General features: G+C 36.3%; 1 protein-coding gene across 3 annotated transcripts in view; it reads left to right on the top strand.

The window, feature by feature from the left end:
* The window catches only part of INTS6 (integrator complex subunit 6), a 44236-nt gene that overhangs the window by 9716 nt on the left and 14446 nt on the right, over positions 1–20074 (top strand). For all 3 annotated transcript variants that reach the window (XM_080569546.1, XM_080569545.1, XM_080569544.1), the window contains 4 exons: positions 9662–9751; positions 17487–17670; positions 18626–18751; positions 19602–19756. In XM_080569546.1, the coding sequence (XP_080425672.1) occupies positions 9662–9751; positions 17487–17670; positions 18626–18751; positions 19602–19756 (555 nt within the window). The remainder of the gene's footprint in view (positions 1–9661; positions 9752–17486; positions 17671–18625; positions 18752–19601; positions 19757–20074) is intronic.

Here is a 20074-nt window from a genome sequence, read left to right as displayed (position 1 = left end):
CTCCTGAGCTTATTGCCTCTCACAAGGTCATAGTTATGCCAAACCTGAAGCAAGTTGTGACTGCGACTTCATGTAGTAAATTAAACCAATGATTGATTCAGGTGCCTTAATAAGCTGGACTGTGAACTGAAGTGGTTCAGAATCAATTTTTTAACAGCTAGGTTGCTCCTGCTGTAGTGGTGATAAACTCCGAGAGAATCATTGGGAAGCGTTGGGGTAGCAATCATTCAGCAGAATCATCCTATATTCATGAGTCAATAAGCTACCTTCAGTCCGTTTGTCAGTACCCTGTGTTGATAACTTCCCAAAGGGTAGAGAGAATTTTGTATACATCCCTCTCTTGGCTTTTCCACTTGGGTTATTTGATGTTTCCCTACTCGGTATGCTGGCAATTTTGAAATTCATTACCCTTCTCCAGTATATGAAGAGCAGAGGCTTGGCCTGGCACTCTGAATTCCACTGACTGAGCCAGGACTAGCTATGTAAAATCACTGATGTGAAGCAGAAAAGCTGCAGTAATTAAGGACTTGGTCCAAAGCATGACAAGGTCAATTATTTTTGGAATAAAACATTCAGAAATATTTTTAGAAAATATGACCAAAATCATCTTCAAACCCAGATTCTTTGGGGCTGGCTCTAAAGATGTAGTTATGTTTGGTATGAATAGTTATTCTAGCTGTTTTTTAAAAGGGTGTAAAAGCTCAAATGTAATGTATTTTTTTAGCAGCTTGTATTTACTGTATTCAGCCAAATAACTCTGGAAACCACTAGGATTGTTGGCTGATTTATCCAACTTAAGTGATTCCAGTAGTGGATTCATTTGCTAATCTGTAACTAACTGATAAGGTACATCTTTTTTTTAAAACAACTGTTTCCATTACCTTAAAAATAAGGTACAAGATACAATCACAGTTGTTTTGCAGCTTATATATTCCAATTAATTTAATACAGAAATGTTAATTTTTCTATTTTTGTGATTTTTCATAAACTTCAGTGCTTACATGTTGAACATATTAGTAGCTTTTCTTTTTGTTCATTTCATTGCTGTTTCTCCATGTTCAGTTACTTACTGGAGTTCACTGTATACGAAGAAAATTGTGTTTCAATTTATTTGAGAATGTCACATAGGTATGTCATAAATTGTGAGATTCAAGGAGTGAATTGTTTTTGAAACTTGTCAAGGACCTAATCTAAATTGGAGCACTTAGAAGTTAATCAAGAAGTTATCACTTACATAATGTATTATTTAGAACTCAATTAAATTTGTTCTTAGGTGAAAGGAACAGGACAAAGCTTTATAATGAAGTGTTTTTGAAGCTGATTTAGGAATGTTTGCATCTGTGTGATTTAGGAACTTCAGAACACCAGTGAATCCTGGGATTTGAAGTCTGTCTTAGTATATCCTACTGTGTATTCATCATTTTTGTATTAGTATGAACATAGTCTCTAAAAATGCTTCCTTCTGCTTTCACGTGCACTATTGGATGTGGAGATTTTGTATTACAGAATGATCATCTTTAGTACCGAGTCTCCATTTTAGGCTGCTTTGTGCTGCTTTTCTTGGTGCTTCTTGTTGTTTGTCTTGGTTTTGTTCTTAGGACAAACTTTTTCGTTAGCATTCTAAAATGACTGAAGTTGCACAATTAAGTAGTCCTTAATACATTAGTCTTCAGTACATTCAGTGCCAGATTTTGGAACCCAGAATTTATAAAGTTTTTAGCATCTATAAAAATGCTCATCACAGAACTTTTTGTTGCACATTTTGAGGTGGGTACGTAATGAATTTATTGGCTATCAAACTCACAAGTTCAGGCAATGCAAGCAGATATGCTTGATATATAATGATACATATTTAAATACACTTCTGTGACTTTTTTGTCAAAGGTTTTCATATCTCTTATGTAATTGAGATGTTTTGTCCTTGAAATACTTGTAATTAAGTAATTCCTGATTGGGTCTTGGAATTTTTGCTCTAGGGCTTCCTGATTAGCTAGAAAAAGTATATGATAATGTATATTTGGAGCTTCAATTGTTAAAATAATTTTAAGATCTGTTCAAAAATACACTAGAGAAAATTATTTTTCATCCAATTTATTTTCCTAAATATGTTACATTTCTTTTTCTTCAGTGGAGCTTGCATAGCCTATGTTATGGAGATGGCAATTGTTTCAAGAATGCTCCCTTCACGTCAGTAGTCTGTAACTGGTGTGCTGATGAGTGTAATTTCTGGCCTGCCTTTAGGAAAAGTCTGTTACACTTGTTCTCCTTTGAAAAACTTTTTGCCAGTTGTTTCAAATTAGCACTTTTTTTGTTTAAACCTGCAACTTACTTGCTCCAGTCACCTGAAATACAAAAAAGCTTCAGTTGTGCCACAGAATCAATGTCCTAACTGTGTGTGTAAAAATCACTTAATCTCCTGTTACTCTGTAGCACCAGGAAGAGACGAAGCAAAAAACCATGTAACTACCTTGTAATCCTTTGCAGGCACTTCAAATAAGAAACTGTGGTTATTGCATGTATTGGGCATCGGATAAATAACTCTTAAGTATTCATAATGTAGTTAACTAAAGAAGAATTGTCTAGGAAACGGAAAAATTACTTTGTTTATAATAACCTTGCTGTAGCGTATAGGGAAGGATAGCTGTACATAGCTCAATTCAGGTTTTGAATTCTCTTCACCTCATGGAGGAAAGATCCTTTGTGGTATCCATTCTTATTGCAAAATCATTGGCATCAATACCCTGATTTTCAGAGTGTGAATGAGTGCAGGACAAAGCAGGTCTGCTTGATCAGCATTTTCCCCTTCCTTCAGGGGAAAAAAGATGGTGAGTTAATGGAAGCATGAGCTCTCATCTTGATAAATTCTAGGAGACTGTTCCTTAAAACTGTTCTGAAGGTTTTCTTCAGAAGATAAAATAGTTCTTCCTATCTGTTAGATTCAGGAAAAAAAAGGGGGGATGGGAATGCAAAACAAAACAAAAAACAGAATGGCAGTAATTGTATGTGCTGTCCCTGGCATTAGAAATCATGAGCAAGATCATGAACGTAGATCAAGAGACTAGGGGTGAGTGACTGATTGCTTCTTATCTGTGCTTATTCAATTGTTCAGTCTTTTTTTTGGTATACACAATCATAGCAACAGGTAAGTGCTCTTTTCTGTGTATTTTGAGACAGTATTCATACAGAACGTGCCTCAGGTGATATCATTGCTCTTCAATCACCTCCTGAGGATAGATTTTACTAACTTGTGCCCCCTCTGCTGGCTAGCTTTCCAATTGCAAAGTGAAAAGAACAAGTTTACCTAGGTACTGCTCTCGGGCTACTTTGGCCGAACACTAATTTATAAGTCAGTCCTATGGGAGTAAAAGTACAATGAAAACCTTATTAGCCCTAATTCGTGGGAGACAGTGGTGATGCTGGGAGTTGTTTTCTTCATAGTGTGTATGTGTCATGGGCTCAGTCAAGACTCCTTTGGCATTAAACCTTTTTTTTTTTTTCCCCCACATCCCTCTGTCAAAGACATTTTGGTGTTTTTAGCTACCATGTGCATGAAATCTGTAAGGACTTGTTAAATTGTTTCCTTGACAGAGGAGCTAGATCTATGTTTCGTGGGACTATTGAGGGCTACGCATTGAGCTTCTAAAATCTGCTACTATCATCTGCATTTCTGATTCACTTTCACCTCCAGATGTGGAGCTCTCTTTATTTTAATGTAGTAAGGAGTCTCAAATTACCTTTAAGACATGATTACTTTACCTATGTTGTTCCTGAAACCTGTCTTCAGGGGTGAAGTAGTATTCCCAGCTGCCTGTCATGAACAGAAGGTAGAGTGTAAATCCTCCTATGTTGGATACTGTAGGGAGAACAAAGACTTGTGTTGTGGTAGAGAATGGATATCTGTACTGCAGATGCTTATTTGGACTTTAGAACTAGAGTAATGGTAAGAATCCTGCTTCTGTTCTACATCCCTTTCAGAAAAATGCTGGGCAGTTTTTCCTGGTGGTAGAGAATTCCTGGAATAGTGTTTCGTTAGGTTATTTCTTAAGATCCCAATCTCTTACTGATCCATTGTTTATCTTTGCTATTGATCAGACATCAAGGGAAATGTCATAATGGACTTCAAAACACTTATATCCTGTGTAAAATTCAAAACAGTTAGTTCAGCTTTCCTGAAACTTGTAAGGCTTCTGAATGTCATCTTGAAATTCATCTCCTGTGCAAATACCTGATGTTCTCATAGTAAAACAGTTGCTACTATTACAAAGCTGTACTGTCTACTGAATGATCAACACTGTCAAGGGAATATAGCAAAATCTTACGGGCAGCAAAACAGATGAGTTAGCAGTTCTTTTTTGCACATGAAGTCTGACTTGTCAGATCTTAATCCTTTGCAGAATTCCAGTATGTTCTTCAGCTCTTCATTCTTGAGGCTGAAATTACAGAAGTCTAACACTTACCCAGTGGTTCCCTTTCATGGGGTCAGTCTCTGTTCTAAGACATCCGTAACAAACAAATCCAATTTCAAAGCTGGCTTCGTCATGCATCTTCAGTTGCTTGGCTAACACTGTGATGCAGTTCAGAGGTGATGTACTTTTCAACCTGGCCACAGAGTACTGTAGTATGTATGTCCATGTACATTAGCTGTAGTATGTCTACATAGATTTGAAAAAATCTTAAAGGCAAAATAGTTTCTGTGAATGCTTGTATTGTGCTCAGAGTGCAGCTGTTAAATACTTCTGTCTACTTGACTAATAATGTTCTGCTTTGAGTAATGAAGGGTGAAGTCTCTAATAAATGTTAATGTTTTGGACATTTCATAATTTTGCTAAAGCATAATTGATATTGCAAAGATAAGTGAGAAAAAAACATGATAGAGTTGGATCATCTGTTTCAGTTTACTGTGGTTCAGGTTCAGTATTTTTTAGTATTTTTAAAGTCATTACCAGTTTAAAAGGTAAGATCTTCCAGTTTTAGTGCTAATAAGAAGTCCGAATTATGGTAGAATTTTTTAGAGTTCATTTTAAACAGTTGTTTTTGAGCCATGGCTGTTCACAGATTCTCATCACCATTTATGAAAATCTTGACCTTTTAAATTCCGAAAAAAAATAGACTGAATTGAAAAGTGCACTCTTGTATTTCCTGGTCAGATGACTAAATTCGTTTTACTGACAGGGCTGGTATTTCTGAAAATAAAAAGGGGTTACTGCAATAATACGTGATGGAGGAACAACAAAAGTTTAGTTTTTCTGTTACACTCCATGATTTACTAAAATGAATGCATCCTTCTCGGAGACTTGATCATGAACTGAAAATGTGTGGGAAGGGTTTTCCATGAAAACTTTTCCAGTGATTAATATATTCTGTTAGAAGTATTTACTTTAGCTCAGTTTGCATTTATTTTCCACTTCAAGCCTTTGCAATTTACATGTTTTCTTTCTTAGGCACTATCTTGTACTTTTAATAGTAGCTGCTTGTCGAACATGCTATTTTCAGTACTGACGTGGCTTTTTTGCCATATTTCTACTTCAGCTATTTCTTATTTTTTTCAACGCTTCTGACACTGAAATTAGTATTTAAATGTATGCATGATAGCAGTCTTCAGTAAATATTGTCTTACTGCATGTATAATAACATAAAACACTATGTGCTTGCTCATCCAAAAGTCACAATAGCTCTTGAATAGCTTTAATGTGCACCTGGAAGTAAAAGATCTGTGAATGTATTAATCATGTTGGAAGTGGTTGGTAAACTTGCCTATGAAATTGGGTTTTTAGTTCTGATAGTCTTCACCAGACAATTTGGTTTGGTAACTTTATAAATATGTCTGAGACTCTAAGAATGTCAAACCAGCCAGTGTGGGTTAGCTGCGCCTCCTGCTGTGACTTGGGAGAGGTGAGAAGCTTGGTGGTGTTCACAGCTTTTTTTTTGTTTTGCATTATGTGAGCACAGAATTACTTCATCTGGACACTGAAGAAATGGCTAATGTAACTGGAATTGCTTTGTGAGCTGGAACAAATAGTCTTCTAGCTATCAACTGTTCAAAAGTATGCATGTTGCATAACAGAAGTTAGTTTTTTAGGACTTTGAATCTCTTGCTTATCTAATTTTAGCCTAGCAAACCTCCAAGATAGCCCTGGTATTTATACTCATTTTTAAATAACTTTCTCCCAAAATAGAATGCTTTTTTGTGTCTCTTTGGTGCATAATTTTTCTTAAAAATGCAAACTTTAGGTCAAAGGAAAAAAAAAAAACCTCCTGTGCCACTTTGCAGTACTTGGTGGTTAAACAGATCACCGTTAAAATCTTTGGTGCTTGTTCCTCAGTACATTTTTCACCACTGCTAGAAGCCCTCAGAAGGAAGACTATAGTAAGAGTCTGCAGTCAGTTAACTCAAGCTAGTTGAACTAAAAAGGATACAAAATAAGCAAATTTATGAAATTTATGATATGATGCAATTAGCTGAAGTCCCTGTGGGAGGTAGTTGCCACTGAATTTTCAGCTAGAAAAATATTTATTTTTTCCAAGGTACTTTTCTATAAACAAATCTATTTAAAAATAAGAATTTAAAACAAAACTTGAAAATATCTCTCTATTTACTGTAACCTGAGCAGTAAATTGAGACTCAAACTGGCACAGTTTAAACGTAGCAATTGAGTTTCTAGATTGTGAAATGTTAATGCCCTATAAGTAGTTATAATCAGTCTGAAAACAGAGAACCCAAGAACAGGAATATCTGCTTGTGTGCTAGTTAGAATAGGTCTATATAATGCTAGCTTAAATACACAGTGGGGTTCTTGTTTCCAAAGTTAATGGTACTGAGGCAGAGCTATCTTTACCTTATTTACTTCAAGAACTGAGTTTTCCACACTTCTCTTTGACTTTCTGGTATAGGAATGGCAGATGTTTTCAAGAATAATATTTCCAAGATGTGTAAATTAATAAATTGTATACTTCTCAAGGAAAAGCAATAGAAAACTATTAGCTTGAATCGAAGTTCTAAAATAGTAATTGATAAACTGCCACATCTTGTTTAAAAGAAGTTATAAATGTAAGTCTTTAGTAATTTAATTTTGCCAGAATCACTAATACCCCTGAATTTTAAGAGTTTATAAATAAGAAGGTACTTCTAGGAATGCCTAACAATACTGGTTTTCTGTGCCTTTGTATGGCTGAGGAAGTTTGAAAGAATCTGTGGTGTTCTTTAAGAATGTTAAGATATTTTTAGTCAAAAACAGTAAACCTCAAAAATAGGCATTTCATCTGAAATTATTCCTTCTTGGTTTATTCAAATTACATTTCTGCTCCTCTGGGTGGAATGTAGATACTCATTTCATGTTTCTAAATTGTGTGGAGCTGTGAACTTAAGTGCAGCTCAGTGAACTCGTGTCTTTAAATAATTAAATTGATGAATTGTGTACTCTGACTTGATTTCATACATCCTTTCTAGGAAGGTTAATATTTATAGCTCTATTGATGAACTCAAGATTACTCAAGTAATTTCACAAGTGAAGATGAGATTTCAAGGGGAAACATTTCCTTATTACTTATATACATGAATTATTCTGCAGAAGTGCACCACTAATATTTCCACAGTTAACCTGTGTGGATTATACATGTGAAAATGGGTTACTTCGTCATTGGGGTTAGAGCTTCACAAATACGTTGTTACCCTGGCCACAAATGAATGTTGCTCTTTTTCTGGTTTAAAGTCTTGCTTTTATAAATATGTTGCTTTATTAGTTACATTCTAGACGGTATCTTGGTTACCTGTTTTACAAGTAAAAATACCTGTGAAATTATGAAAGAGTAAGGCTGAAGTCATTATTCAGATAATTTTCCTCAGACTTTTTTTTTGGGTGGTAGGAAGGGAAGAAAGGGGGGTTGAATTTTGCTTTCCTTCCTTACAATTTCATAATGATTCTGAGTCCAAAGCATTTAAACCTAAGGCTTAAATTTTAGATGGGAAAAATTGAGAGAGATTATAATTGGGTTACACAAAAGCATTTAAGATGAGGAAATATGGATAATAGGATTAGACTAAATTTTTAATAATTAGATTTCAAATTGAACCAGAAATTTCACCTGGAAGAACACTGCCTATAATGTTCTAAATCTAAAATCTTGTATTTTTATTCCCATTTGCAATCTTGTAGTGCTAGGATGAGTGTATTTTATATTACATATTCGTAAGAAAAATATTCTCCTCTAGTAGGACCTCTGTTTTAAATATTACTCTAGTGCAATACAATTAGCTTCCAGCTGATATTTTGCAGTTGGGGTGAAGTACTAGTTGGCAGAATAACATACCGTAACTGTTCTTCAGAATTAAATAAGGCTAAATATTCTTAACTTATTTTAATTGAAATTGTATTAATTGAATTTGAACAATTTGAACAATTAATGAAATTGTTTAAATAGGATCATGAACTAGCTTACCTTTTGTGGAAGAAATGGATCTTCAGTGGTTGATTTCTGATTTTGCCTAGTTTTTGTAGCGGTGGTGTGCTGTTTTAAAAGAAGAACGGAGCAAATAACTTTGCTGCTGCTGTCCTAAACTAAATTGTCTGTGGTAAAGGTGTTGACACTTAAAAATGGACAACCATCTCCAAATGGAGTTCAAATTCAGTAGTGATGTTTCTGTTTTAAACACTAGGTAGTAGGTAAATGATCCTGTGTAATTAACTTTAAAAAAATTTTTCTAAAAGTTTTTATTAAAAACTTATGTCAATAATTTTAGAGTAAATTACTAGCATTCATGAGAGTTTGTGTTTGTAAGTGGAACTTGGCTGTGGGTCTAGTGCATCTATTGTTTTCTGAAGAAGAAAAATGAGGCTTCAAGACTGGCAATAGAGAGTAGGACCCACTAAACAAAAGCTTGTGGTGGCCTTTGTGCTGTTCTGTCTTTAACCCCAGCTAGGATATAACATACTAACTTGGCTTGGAGTTGAAGTGTCAATGGATTAATTTGGGATCCTGTTATTCAGGAGTGAATGAAGGCTGTTAGCATACTGACAGTAGCACAAAGGAAGTGTCAATGGCAAACCAAGACTCTTCTTTTGTTACAACTGAACTTGCTTAATGTCTTAGCTTGTATATGTTCATATCTTAAATAATTGATTATAGGAAGTTTTTTTCTGAAGTATTCTTGCATGTATGGTTGAACCCCTTTGGTAGAAATGTAACTGGTAATATTAATTTCAAAATTTTCCTTAATATGTAGAACATCAGTTGTTAACCCTAGAATCGTGATCACAAGGTGCTGGGAAAATGATTTAGTTGGTTACACTAATTAAATTGAGAATCAAATCAAGTCTGGAATGGGGGACAGGATGTATCTCTGGTTTGAAGAGCAAGTTGCTCCTCTAAATAGCTGCAAGGTTATCTGAATACTCAAGTACATCTTATTCTTGAAGTCACATGTTAACCATTTTTGCCATGTTTGTGTATTTTTTGAATAGCGATATATTAAGTGTCCAGCTTTCCATGACCAAACTGCAAAAAGGCTGAGAAATGCATAGCGCTATTCTGTAGTACATGAGTACGTTCCTCAAGCCCTGTTGTTTTGTCAGTGGGTATCAGTGGCTGTTTAACGACTGAACAGAAGCTTACAAATTTGTTAGAGCATTTTAAATGAAATTACTTTTTTTTTTTTCCCCTGTAGGGAAGAAACCCATTTTTTCTGGAGCCAGCAATAATTATAACAGTTACTGATGGAAGTAAATTAACTACTACCAGTGGAATACAGGAAGAGGTAAGAATAGACCTCTGTTTGTAGTGGTGTGTATTAAACATAGCTGAATGCTGTTTTTACAGTAGGATCATAAATGACTCCTCAAAAATATGTTCATTAATAGGTTAAACTCGCATGTTTTCTCCTTTCGTTTGGGGTAATTTTATGCAATAATACTACAAAAGTCCAAATATCTCACATGTGACAGAAGCATGTAGTACAAATGTCAATCTGTTTAGACCTCATTAGGTGACTATTCCTAGCAAGTAAGTTCATTGCATTTCACAGAATCATTTCAAATGTTAGTGGAAGAAATTTGTTTCTGTAAAGCATGTATTGTCTCTAACTGATATAGATCTACATTCTTTATATATAGATACATCCAAGTTTATGTAGCGATTTCCCAAAGGAAGTAGCTAGTAGGGAGTATGTGAAATACATACATCTTTCACAAAGGGGTCGTAAAGTCATTGAACTTGGATCAGTAGTGTCCTTATAATCTAAAATAAAAGCTGAAGAAATGTATTTCAAATGAAGTCTGTAGTGCAGTTTAAAGCGCCAGGTTTTAATATACTGGAGTATCTGATCAGACAGCTAGCAAACTCAGAGCTATAGCAAATGCAGAGGCACTGAACTATTTTAATTTACTGACTGCGTTTAATTCTTTCCTTAAAAAGATGTAAGAGGTCAATAGGGATAGGGTTCATCTGGCAGCCTCAGTGCCCATTCCGTGCAGTAGCAAAACAAAAACAAAAAAGTAAGCTTATTCCCTTTTCAGGAAAAGGTTAATATCCAAAGGTCCATCCTGAAACTTAAGGAAAAGATTCAGACTTTTCCATGTGGTACACCACGTTTGGGTGTACAGGTTACGTTGTCAGGCATTGGTGTTTGTTAATTACTTGAACTTCTGATCTGTTGTGACTCTTAATACTGCATTCTTAAAGCACTTAAAGAAGTTGTATCTTTGGAAAGTGATATTTGAGTGCTTTTGTAACGTATTTGACTTAGAGGAAGAAAATTGAGTGACTTGAAAATTCTATATAGACTGCAAAGAATCACAGCTGGTAACTTAAAGGGAATGTCTGGATTTAAGGTATCAAGTAGGTTACCATTATAAAACCTTACTTTAATTGTATTTCTAACTCCAAAAGCTATTTCCAGCAAAATTCAGTAATTGGGTGGTCCAAAACACTGAGAAGACTAGCAACTTGATATTAATCCTTATGCTGAGTGAGCAAGTATTAACTAAAAAGTAGATGGTTTGAGAGCTTTCTACAACATGTAGTACTGTTAACAGCAGAATACTGTGTTGTTTTTTTAAGAGCAGATTGGGTAATTGCTCAGCTATGTAAGTCCTTCCTTGAGGATAAGCAGTTTCTCTATCAGGTGACCTGTAAAATCTGGCCCTGATATCCTGGAGTGCTGGTACATGAAGATGATCAGTGGGTGAAGCAGTTGTCAGCTGGGTAGAGGCTGAGAACTCTTTCTGTTCAGCCTTTAGAAGAGAAGCCTAAGGGTGGTGTGTGTGTGTGAGGGGGGGGAATCCCACCTCTGCCTGCAACTGCTCAGTGATGGAGGGAGCCTGACTTTTCTTTGAGGTGTGCAGGGCTGGGATGAGAGGCAGCAGCTGCAAGTTGGAACATGGGAAAATCTTTCTGGATATTAATAGAGATTTTAACTGTGTAGCTGATTAAATACTGACATCTGAAATCTCCATTATTGGAGATGCTCAAAACTTGGTTGGACAAAACCCCTGAGCAAATGGAAGGCTCTGGACTCTGTAAACTTTGACATGCACCTTCTAATGTACTAAATTCATTATACATTGTTTCCTTTCATCTTCATTTATCTTAAACGATTTAGGTAAAAAAGATCTATTGGCTGTCATGAGCTCTTTCTTATAATAACAGTCTGGATTTTTTTTGTAGCCAGTAGGTTATTTGGGTTTGTATTCCTTCAAATGTGAGTACAACTGCTTCACCTTAGACTTCACAAGAAGACTTTTTACTGTCAGGCAGCCGTTTGGTCACAGATTCATGTCTTTAAATGGTTCTATGTTGTGGTGAGGAAATGGGTTTTCTGGTGGCTACTTTCTAAATTTAAGCTTGGTTCTTGAGCAGTACTGACTTGAGCAGTGTGGATTATACCTGGTGTTTTACAGTGGCATTATCATGACATTTGGCCAAAAATGGTAGTTGCAGGATTTTATGATGATTAAACTAGAGATGCAGAATCTGTTCCACTAATGATTTTGTTGGTAAATGAACACATTAGACACCTTGCCTTTTGGAGGAACTGAAAGTGACCACTTCTTACTTCCTGTAAGATGAAATGCAAGTTTTTGACTGCTTTTCTGTATTTCCATATATTTAGAGGGTGTATATTTAGTACCCAGCACTGGATGTGATTTTTTTTTTTGCTGCTGCTGCTGTATCTGTGTGAACTGTCCTAATACTATCAAAGAGTAGGCTAACATCCGACAGTGCTTCTGTCTTTCATGGATGATTTTTGCTTTTGTCAACGTGTCCTACTGATCAGAATTTTTCCTAGTCTAGCTTGAATGTCATTTTACCATTACCTCTCAAGTTGGAGATGCAGAAATGAAACAATTACAGTAACATCACTCAGGAGATACTGGGGTCTGTTGTTGCTGTTCTCTTCAATAACAAAGGTTTTTGATCTCCTTTGAAATGCTTCTTCTGTTCTTTAGGTTTGACTTTGGAGAGGCTTTTCAGTGTTGGAAGTGATCATATCCCACTGTGTGTCTATGACAGCAGTGTTTTTACTTCCTGTGTAAAGTTCTTGTAGACTAAGGCAGTATATTTATAGCTCTCAAGTTTTCTGTGCAAGAGAACTGACAAAACTTTGCTTTTGGAAAGCCTTGAAACCAGTATGGAAGCTGGAGATAAGTTTTTTCAAAACTGTCATTCAGATGGACATTTGCATTCTTGCCAATGAAATCGGCTTTATTACTGTGGGAACACTGTCATTTGCCCTGGTGTGAAGCAGTCGAGCTTAAGTGCTGTTTCAGAGCTCTGGCTGAGTTTTTCAGATGTCCCGTCTCTTTGTGGAATTTAATGTTTTTTGCAGATAAGGATTCTACCCATTCAGCACTACCTTGTCTCAGGCTAAAGACAAAAATGGTGCAGTCTATACAATTCTCACCAGTTAATAGGACTTTCAGTCCTGTCCTTTCTGGCACTGGCTTCTAATGAACCAGCGCTGAGTGCCAGCATCAGTTCCACATTCAGGGTGGTGTGTTGAGTAGATTCTTCCTTGGATTCACTTGTCATAGTAGTAACTTGAGGAAATGATGGGCTCATACTGTTAACTAATACCATCGTTAATTATTGGTCTGATGCTATAAATTCCTCTTGGAATTGGATTTTGCTTCTGTCATGGTCCCTCAAATTTGGTCTTGGCCTTTTCCTGATCTTTCCTTTAGAAAGTTTTCAATCACATGAAAGGCTTTCTCTTTGTGTTGTGAGATGCAATAATTTTGTGGCTAGCTAATCAAATGTCATACTTCACCAGTTTTGCAGCTTTTGAGCTATCTCCCCATGTCTTATATCTTCTACATACGCTCAATTTTAGTAAAAGCATTAAACTCCTGTTTGCAAGTCTGGGTTATTGACCCATTGATATTCTGATGTGTGGTTATGCGAAAAAAAAAAAAAAGGCATGAGGAATGTTCTTTGGCTTCCGTTTGTTGCTATTCTTCTGATCTTCCTGTTATAGGAGACTCTTATGGAAGGAATCAGTGATTTTTGGATCCCTTATCCATGAACCATTTGTATTTTCCCATTGATTCTTTCCAGGATTTGTCTTGCATCCTGGCTGTAAAAAGTGGCAAGATCCTCCTTATTTTCAACAGTAATCAAGACCTGGAAATGCTCCACAATATTTTTAATAGTAGCTCTTCCAGCTCAAGTCTTGATTTCTAATCAAATTGTGTAATAAGTCTGTGGCAGATCCTGTTCAGTGTGATCCTTCCTTATGCATGTTATTTTTGTTAGCGGTTTCTGGGATCGCAGTATTTGATGACGAGTCCCAGAGCTTGTGACGTGTGAATACTGTGCAACTATCAGCTTAGTGCTAACAAGGTTATCAGGATGGCAAAGTCAATCGTGTCATTAACATGGTTTGTCTGTTGGCTTGGTGTCTCTGTGACCTGAAATTATTTTCTATGGAAGAACAATTTGTGTTTTTTTTCTGTTTTATAACTGCAAAGGATTGCATAGAAAACAATAGGAAAACACTCATTTCCTAAGGATCTGAAGTAGAGGTTCTTGGTCTGTAAAGGGCTCGCTTTCTCAGCTGGGCTTGAATCCTGTTGTCTGTCCTTAGTCGTTGTGTCCTCTAAGGATGTGATGCTGCGTTTGCTTGGAATGTTAGATGTGACTTGTCATTTTTATGGGTAAAAGAAAAGACTCTTCAGGACGTCTACTTGCAGATATATATCTAAGAAAAACAGAAAAGAAGTTGACTGTCTATATGCATATTTTGAAGTACTCGTGTAGCAGCTTTTTATGAATTTTAATACGATGCAGCTGCCTGTAGTTACCTGTGTGCTAAAGCTTAAGCAGTCCTAGTGCTGTTCCTTATTAATCTATTAGCCTCTCTTCACAATCATTGCCAGAAGTGCTTTGCACTCTTCACTAGCTACCATGTCACTGCACAGATCTCTAATGGTGATTTACCTTTTATCTGACCTAGAGGCCCTCTATTTTTTGAGGATTTCAGGCTGTGCTGCATGACTGTGTAGAGACGAGTGCTCAAACAAAAGATCTGCTTACCAATAATAAATTTTCTTTATCATATTGTCATGTTAGAGGTTGACCCCTAACCTCTTCCACTAGATTCCTGTACATTTTAGTGAATTGGAAGACAGAAGGGGGCCATAAGGCACATACTGCTATCTTATTGTAGCATTATAGCATTTGGTAGGTTTTGTGTATGCTCTTACAAATAGGTTTTGAGACAAACCAAATCTGTTTTCTAGCACTGGGTTGTGAGGGCTCTCGTGTGTGATGTTATGCATACAACATGTTGAAGACCACTGCTGGTAAACAACCTCCTTTTCACTTGTTCATTCTATCTTAAGCTCAACAACTAATATGAAAGACAAGGCAGAGGAAAAGATGTGAAATCTGTGGGGAAAGAGAAACAAAAGGCAAGTTGTATGTTTCTAGGCTCATCTTATTTTCTGTTAGGTATGCAGTTGCTACAGTAATACAACGCCAATTTTCAAACAACAAAAAAAATGTGGAAAGACTGAGTTACTAACATGGAGATTGAGGCCTGGTTTGAATCTATAGCTTCTCTGTCACTTCCCATCCAGGAAAATGGATGTTCAATTTAACTGAAATTGAATTGTGGGGAAGAGAATGAGGCTGTGCGATTCAATGGTACTGGTGGCTTTGCATGTCTTGTTACAGTTTGAAAACATTCCTGATAGCATATTGTGCATGTTGCAGTAGCCTGCTCCAAAGACCTGTTTGTTTTTTTGGGGGTTTCGCTCACTGTAACTGGATGAGCCGAAGTAAGGTTTTGTAGTTTGAGATGAACTGAACTGAGAATAGCATTGGGCAGGGTCTGATGGGATCCTTATGATGTGTGCGCTGCTGAAGAGATACAGTGCTGCTACACAGGTATGTTTTGCAGATGAAATGTGCTTTGCAGAACCTGTACATCTTACCTGTTGGCTCACTTCTACGTAGGAAAGTATGTGGCACTGCGTAATAGTAGCCCCAAATGATGACAGCGTGGTGCTTGCAATTGGATCCTCTCACAGTCCGGATCAAGGCTGGCTGTTGATGACCTATGTGGCTATTCTTTTAACCAAGTTACCTTTGCCAGACGGGTATTGGAGGCTGCTTGTTCAAAAAGTGGAAAGACATGCGCATCAATCAGTAATAAACTATGTGCATAGTTAAGTGCCTTTTGAAAAACTTCGTGTGAAACATTTGGGGAAAATGTTGCTCTTCTCATGTGCTGTCTGCTTGCGTCAGCAAAAACAAATTCAGGAGGAAGCATCGGGTGTACCAAGAAGTCCAAAATGTTCTGATGGTTGCTCACATGTTATGAGTGGCTCTGTCATATTTGTTCCTGGGTTTGAGAATGCATAAGCTAATTATTTTCCAACACGAAGGCATGTTTTTTTCCCAATATGAGATGCTTGCAGTTATGTAAATAGGAGTAGCTGAGGCTTCATCTCCTTTAAAAACAAATTGTTGCAAACTTGTTAACCAGCCACTATGAACTGAAATGTATTTTTTTGGACTCACATCAAGTTTTGCATTAAGACTGATAGCTTCCTTTGCTGACACAGATGAGATTTAGATCTGAAATTTTTGAATTTTTCAATTTTTGAATGCTGTGCGAGAAAGTTTCGTCCTAGCAGCCATTCCTGAGTTTCTACTTTTGGGCTTAACCCCTGTATTTGGCCAGGTAATAGAACTGTTGCTACCATTCGTGTCATTGCTTGGGGACTTTGTCCTGTCTTTATGGCTGCAGTACTCTAGATTAAAAACAAGGGTTTTACTTGTACTGACAGTGGGTACTGACAAGGGTTTTACTTGTACTGACATCTGCCAGGGATTTATCATTTTGTTCTGAAACTTGTAGTTACTTGTTATAAGCCCAGTTTATCTGCACAGGGTTTCTAGAGTTGAATGTTTTGATAAACTTTGTTCACACAGATCAGTGGGGAAAAATCTGTACGCAAAAGGAGAGACTAAAGTCTTCTAGATGTTTGGTTTCTTAAAAGCTAAAGCATTGATTTTCTTTTTATTTGTTAACTAGTTATAATTCTACGGGTAGCCCTGGGAATTTTAATGTTCTGTTGGTCTCTGTGGCTGTTGGCGTTTAATAAATAATGCCCTGACCATTCCTCTATCTCTAGTGAACTACATTTAAAACTAGAAGCTTTTGAATCTTTGCTATTTCTTCCGGGAATTAAAGGAAAATGAAATGCCGCTGGATGGTATCTGTAATATTTTAAACTAAAATTTATGTAGCTCTTCCCAGAAAGAAGCAACACAATGGCACATGGCAGACAATTCTTGTATAGATAGCTGTAGCTGTTATTGATTATGTAAAAGTGAGAACACATTTTACATTTCAGTGTTGATTTTAATCTGTTTTTCACTTACAGAACAGAGGAGGCATGAGTTTAATTCTGGGATATGCCCAATTTACCTAAAATCTGTGCTTTCTCATGCTGTAATGTAACCACCACATTAGTTTGGTTGTTGAAGCTGTGTTATTTGAAGTAGATGATCATGGCAGGTGGATTTTTTGAGCAACTGTACCTGAGATTTCTTCTGCAGGAGTCTTAAATTAAAATTACCTTTTCATTTGGCTGTGCCTTTTTATCTCCAAGAATCCAAGAAAAGACTGAGCTGAGAATGGGCCTATTTTGCAGAAAATTATTTGAACAAGAGACTGCTGCAGTAAAGCAGTTGTTACTGCTGAAATTTTAAAGAAAATATCCTATTGATTCTGAAGCTTATATTAGTATAAAAGGTGTTTGTTCACATTTGGTTTGTAGTTCTCAAATTTAGGCATTGTGTTGCCCTGAAATATGTTTGAAGTGTTGATTAAATAACAATGTCTCCACTTCTAATGTATGGTAGCTGAAGAAAATTACAAATATCTGTGGAAAGGTTACAGGTGTGTTTAAATAGAGTGAATTGCCATAACTATGTAACTCTATTTTTAAGTAATGTATTCACAGATTTAAATTCCTTTTCAGCTCCACTTACCTCTCAATTCCCCTCTTCCTGGAAGTGAGTTGACTAAGGAACCCTTTCGATGGGATCAGAGGTTGTTTGCTTTAGTTCTTCGTTTGCCTGGTATCACATCACCAGAATCAGAGCAGATGACAGGGGTACCAGTGGATGACTCTGCAATCACACCGATGTGTGAAGTCACAGGAGGTAGGTGCCTTGGCTTCCTTTGATAAAACAATGCTTTTGAATATGAATTGAACTTAGCTTTATTAATCAGGTATGTGTGGTGGAGTAACTATTAAAAACTCAGAACTCAGTTATAATAAATCTTGTGATGCTTACTGCATTAAAGCTAAAGATAACTTAATATAACATGTCTTGGAAGTGTATGAATCTATTTTCTTAGCAGTTTATTACAAGAGAACTCTTTTTTTTTTTCCAGCGCATTTAAGTTACAATTAGAAATTGTAATAATTCAGTCTGTTTTATAGTACAGTTATGCTAAATTTCTGGCATATTCTAAGTAAGTCAAAAGCGAGGGAAATGTTAGTTATTTTTCAGAGAATGCAGTGCAGAATTTCTGCAATGCAAAATGCAGAATTCTGCAAAATTGATACTTTTCTCACCATCATAACGTGTATTCTCAGAAATTATATTCAAGATCAAACTCAGGCATTAGTTCCATAATTCCTTTGTAAAAGGCTTTGATTGCATCACATACTAAAAGCATAATAATTCTTATGATGCATTGGAGGGGATGTGGTTGAAAATAAGCAAAGTGATTTAAAAAAGCATTCCAAAATAATCTGATTCAACTACTTTCTGAGTAATGCAGGTTATCCCAACTGGTGCTATGAGATTTGTGGACAGTTAAGTGTTGATGTCTGTCACAAGGGGGAGCCCATTTTCCATGAATCCAACCAAGAATTTGAGATAATGGCATTATGGGGCTAAAACCCAAACGTTTCAGATGAGATGCATGCAACACTGCCACTGCTTTGCTAGGCTGCCTTGTTGCTTAAAGAGAATGTTTGGTAGATGCTTTAGATCAGTAATCCATACGTACGTCATTGGATGTGGCAAGGCAACAATTTTTGAATGACTTAACTTAAAATAAGGGCAGGAACACTGAGCAACCTTAACCTTGGCTGTTTCATTCTAGGTCGATCATACTGTGTATGCTCTCCAAGAATGCTGAATCAGTGTCTTGAATCATTGGTGCAAAAAGTGCAAAGTGGAGTGGTAATAAATTTTGAAAAAGCTGGACCAGATCCCTCACCAATTGATGGTACTTGAAATTTTTATACTGTTTCCAAATGGCAGGGATAACTGTCAATATAGCTTAGTGAAGTTAATGTTGAGTTGTCAAAACAAAAGGAAAACTGTAGCAATTTAAAAGACATTGATTAAAAAAAGTTCTTCTATGTTTGTAATTCAGTTGCACTTTCTTTCAAAATACCAGCAATATAGCTATTAGACACTATAAAACGTCTATATTTGGTACTGTTACTGAGGTAGTCTTAAATGCAGTTATTCTCTTCAAGTGTAGAAAAATGGGTTCATGAGTTTTAAGCAGTAATTTGCAACCACCTAGAAATGCAAATAGCTTGACGTTGAAAATACTGTGTTTTTATGCTTATCTCTTTGTTTAACATAGTAAAGTGCACACTGATTTAAAATAGCAATTATGATTTTGTATCCTTAACTTTTCATTCTAAATAAATGAAAATCTAGGACCCTTTTAGGATGTTACTGGGAAGTTTTTGTGAGACTTTCTAATCCTGCTTTGCTGCAGTAAGAATTTAGCTCAGCAGTCTTGGCTGTGTGCTTTAAATGCTGTCTTTAAGCATGGAGATTTGAAGGTTATCTGGGAATAACAATGGGAGGAGGACACTATTATGAATGACTTCAGATATTTGCTTCTCAACTCTAATACTGTAGACATTCAGTGCTTATTTGGTTTCTCATTGTTTCTGTATTTTTGCAGAAATGCTTGTTAACAGCTATCACGTTCTTAGAAATATTAACTGAAGTAATAGCTTCCCTGGGATCATAGTTCTTGAACTCTTCACAGAAGTTGCTTAATGCTTTTTGAGCTTTAACGCTATCTTGACTTATAAAGCCTTTTTCTTTTGTAGATGGACAGGTGGATATAGCTAGGCCCTTTGGACCCCAACCTTGGCACAGCTGTCACAAACTTATTTATGTCAGACCAAACCCTAAAACTGGGGTTCCTATAGGTCATTGGCCTGTTCCCGAATCCTTTTGGCCAGATCAAAATTCTCCAACGCTGGTAAGTACTGAAGTTAGATGAAGCAAAAGGTTTGTGTATGGGAGAATATTCCAGGATTTCCTATTTAATTACTTTTAAGTCTTGAGAGATGTACTCCATTGGAGGCACCATAAAAGCTCTGTGAACTAAGAAGGAATGTCACTGTTGCAGTTATTTGTTCATAAGTAATTCATCTGAGATATGGTGTTCCCTGTGAAGCATAAAGAAACTGGCTGTGTATCATGTAGCATTTGTTTGAACTCTTAAAATGTAAAAGCAGAAATAAGGTGGCGTTTTGATAATGGACTACTAAGTTTTATTACCTAACAGATAGTATTA

The sequence above is a fragment of the Anser brachyrhynchus genome, assembly GCF_964034855.1.
Source record: "Anser brachyrhynchus genome assembly, chromosome: 1".
Lineage (NCBI taxonomy): Eukaryota > Metazoa > Chordata > Aves > Anseriformes > Anatidae > Anser > Anser brachyrhynchus.
The sequence above is the reverse complement of the archived record's forward strand: the minus strand, read 5'-3'. Positions and strand labels throughout refer to the sequence as shown.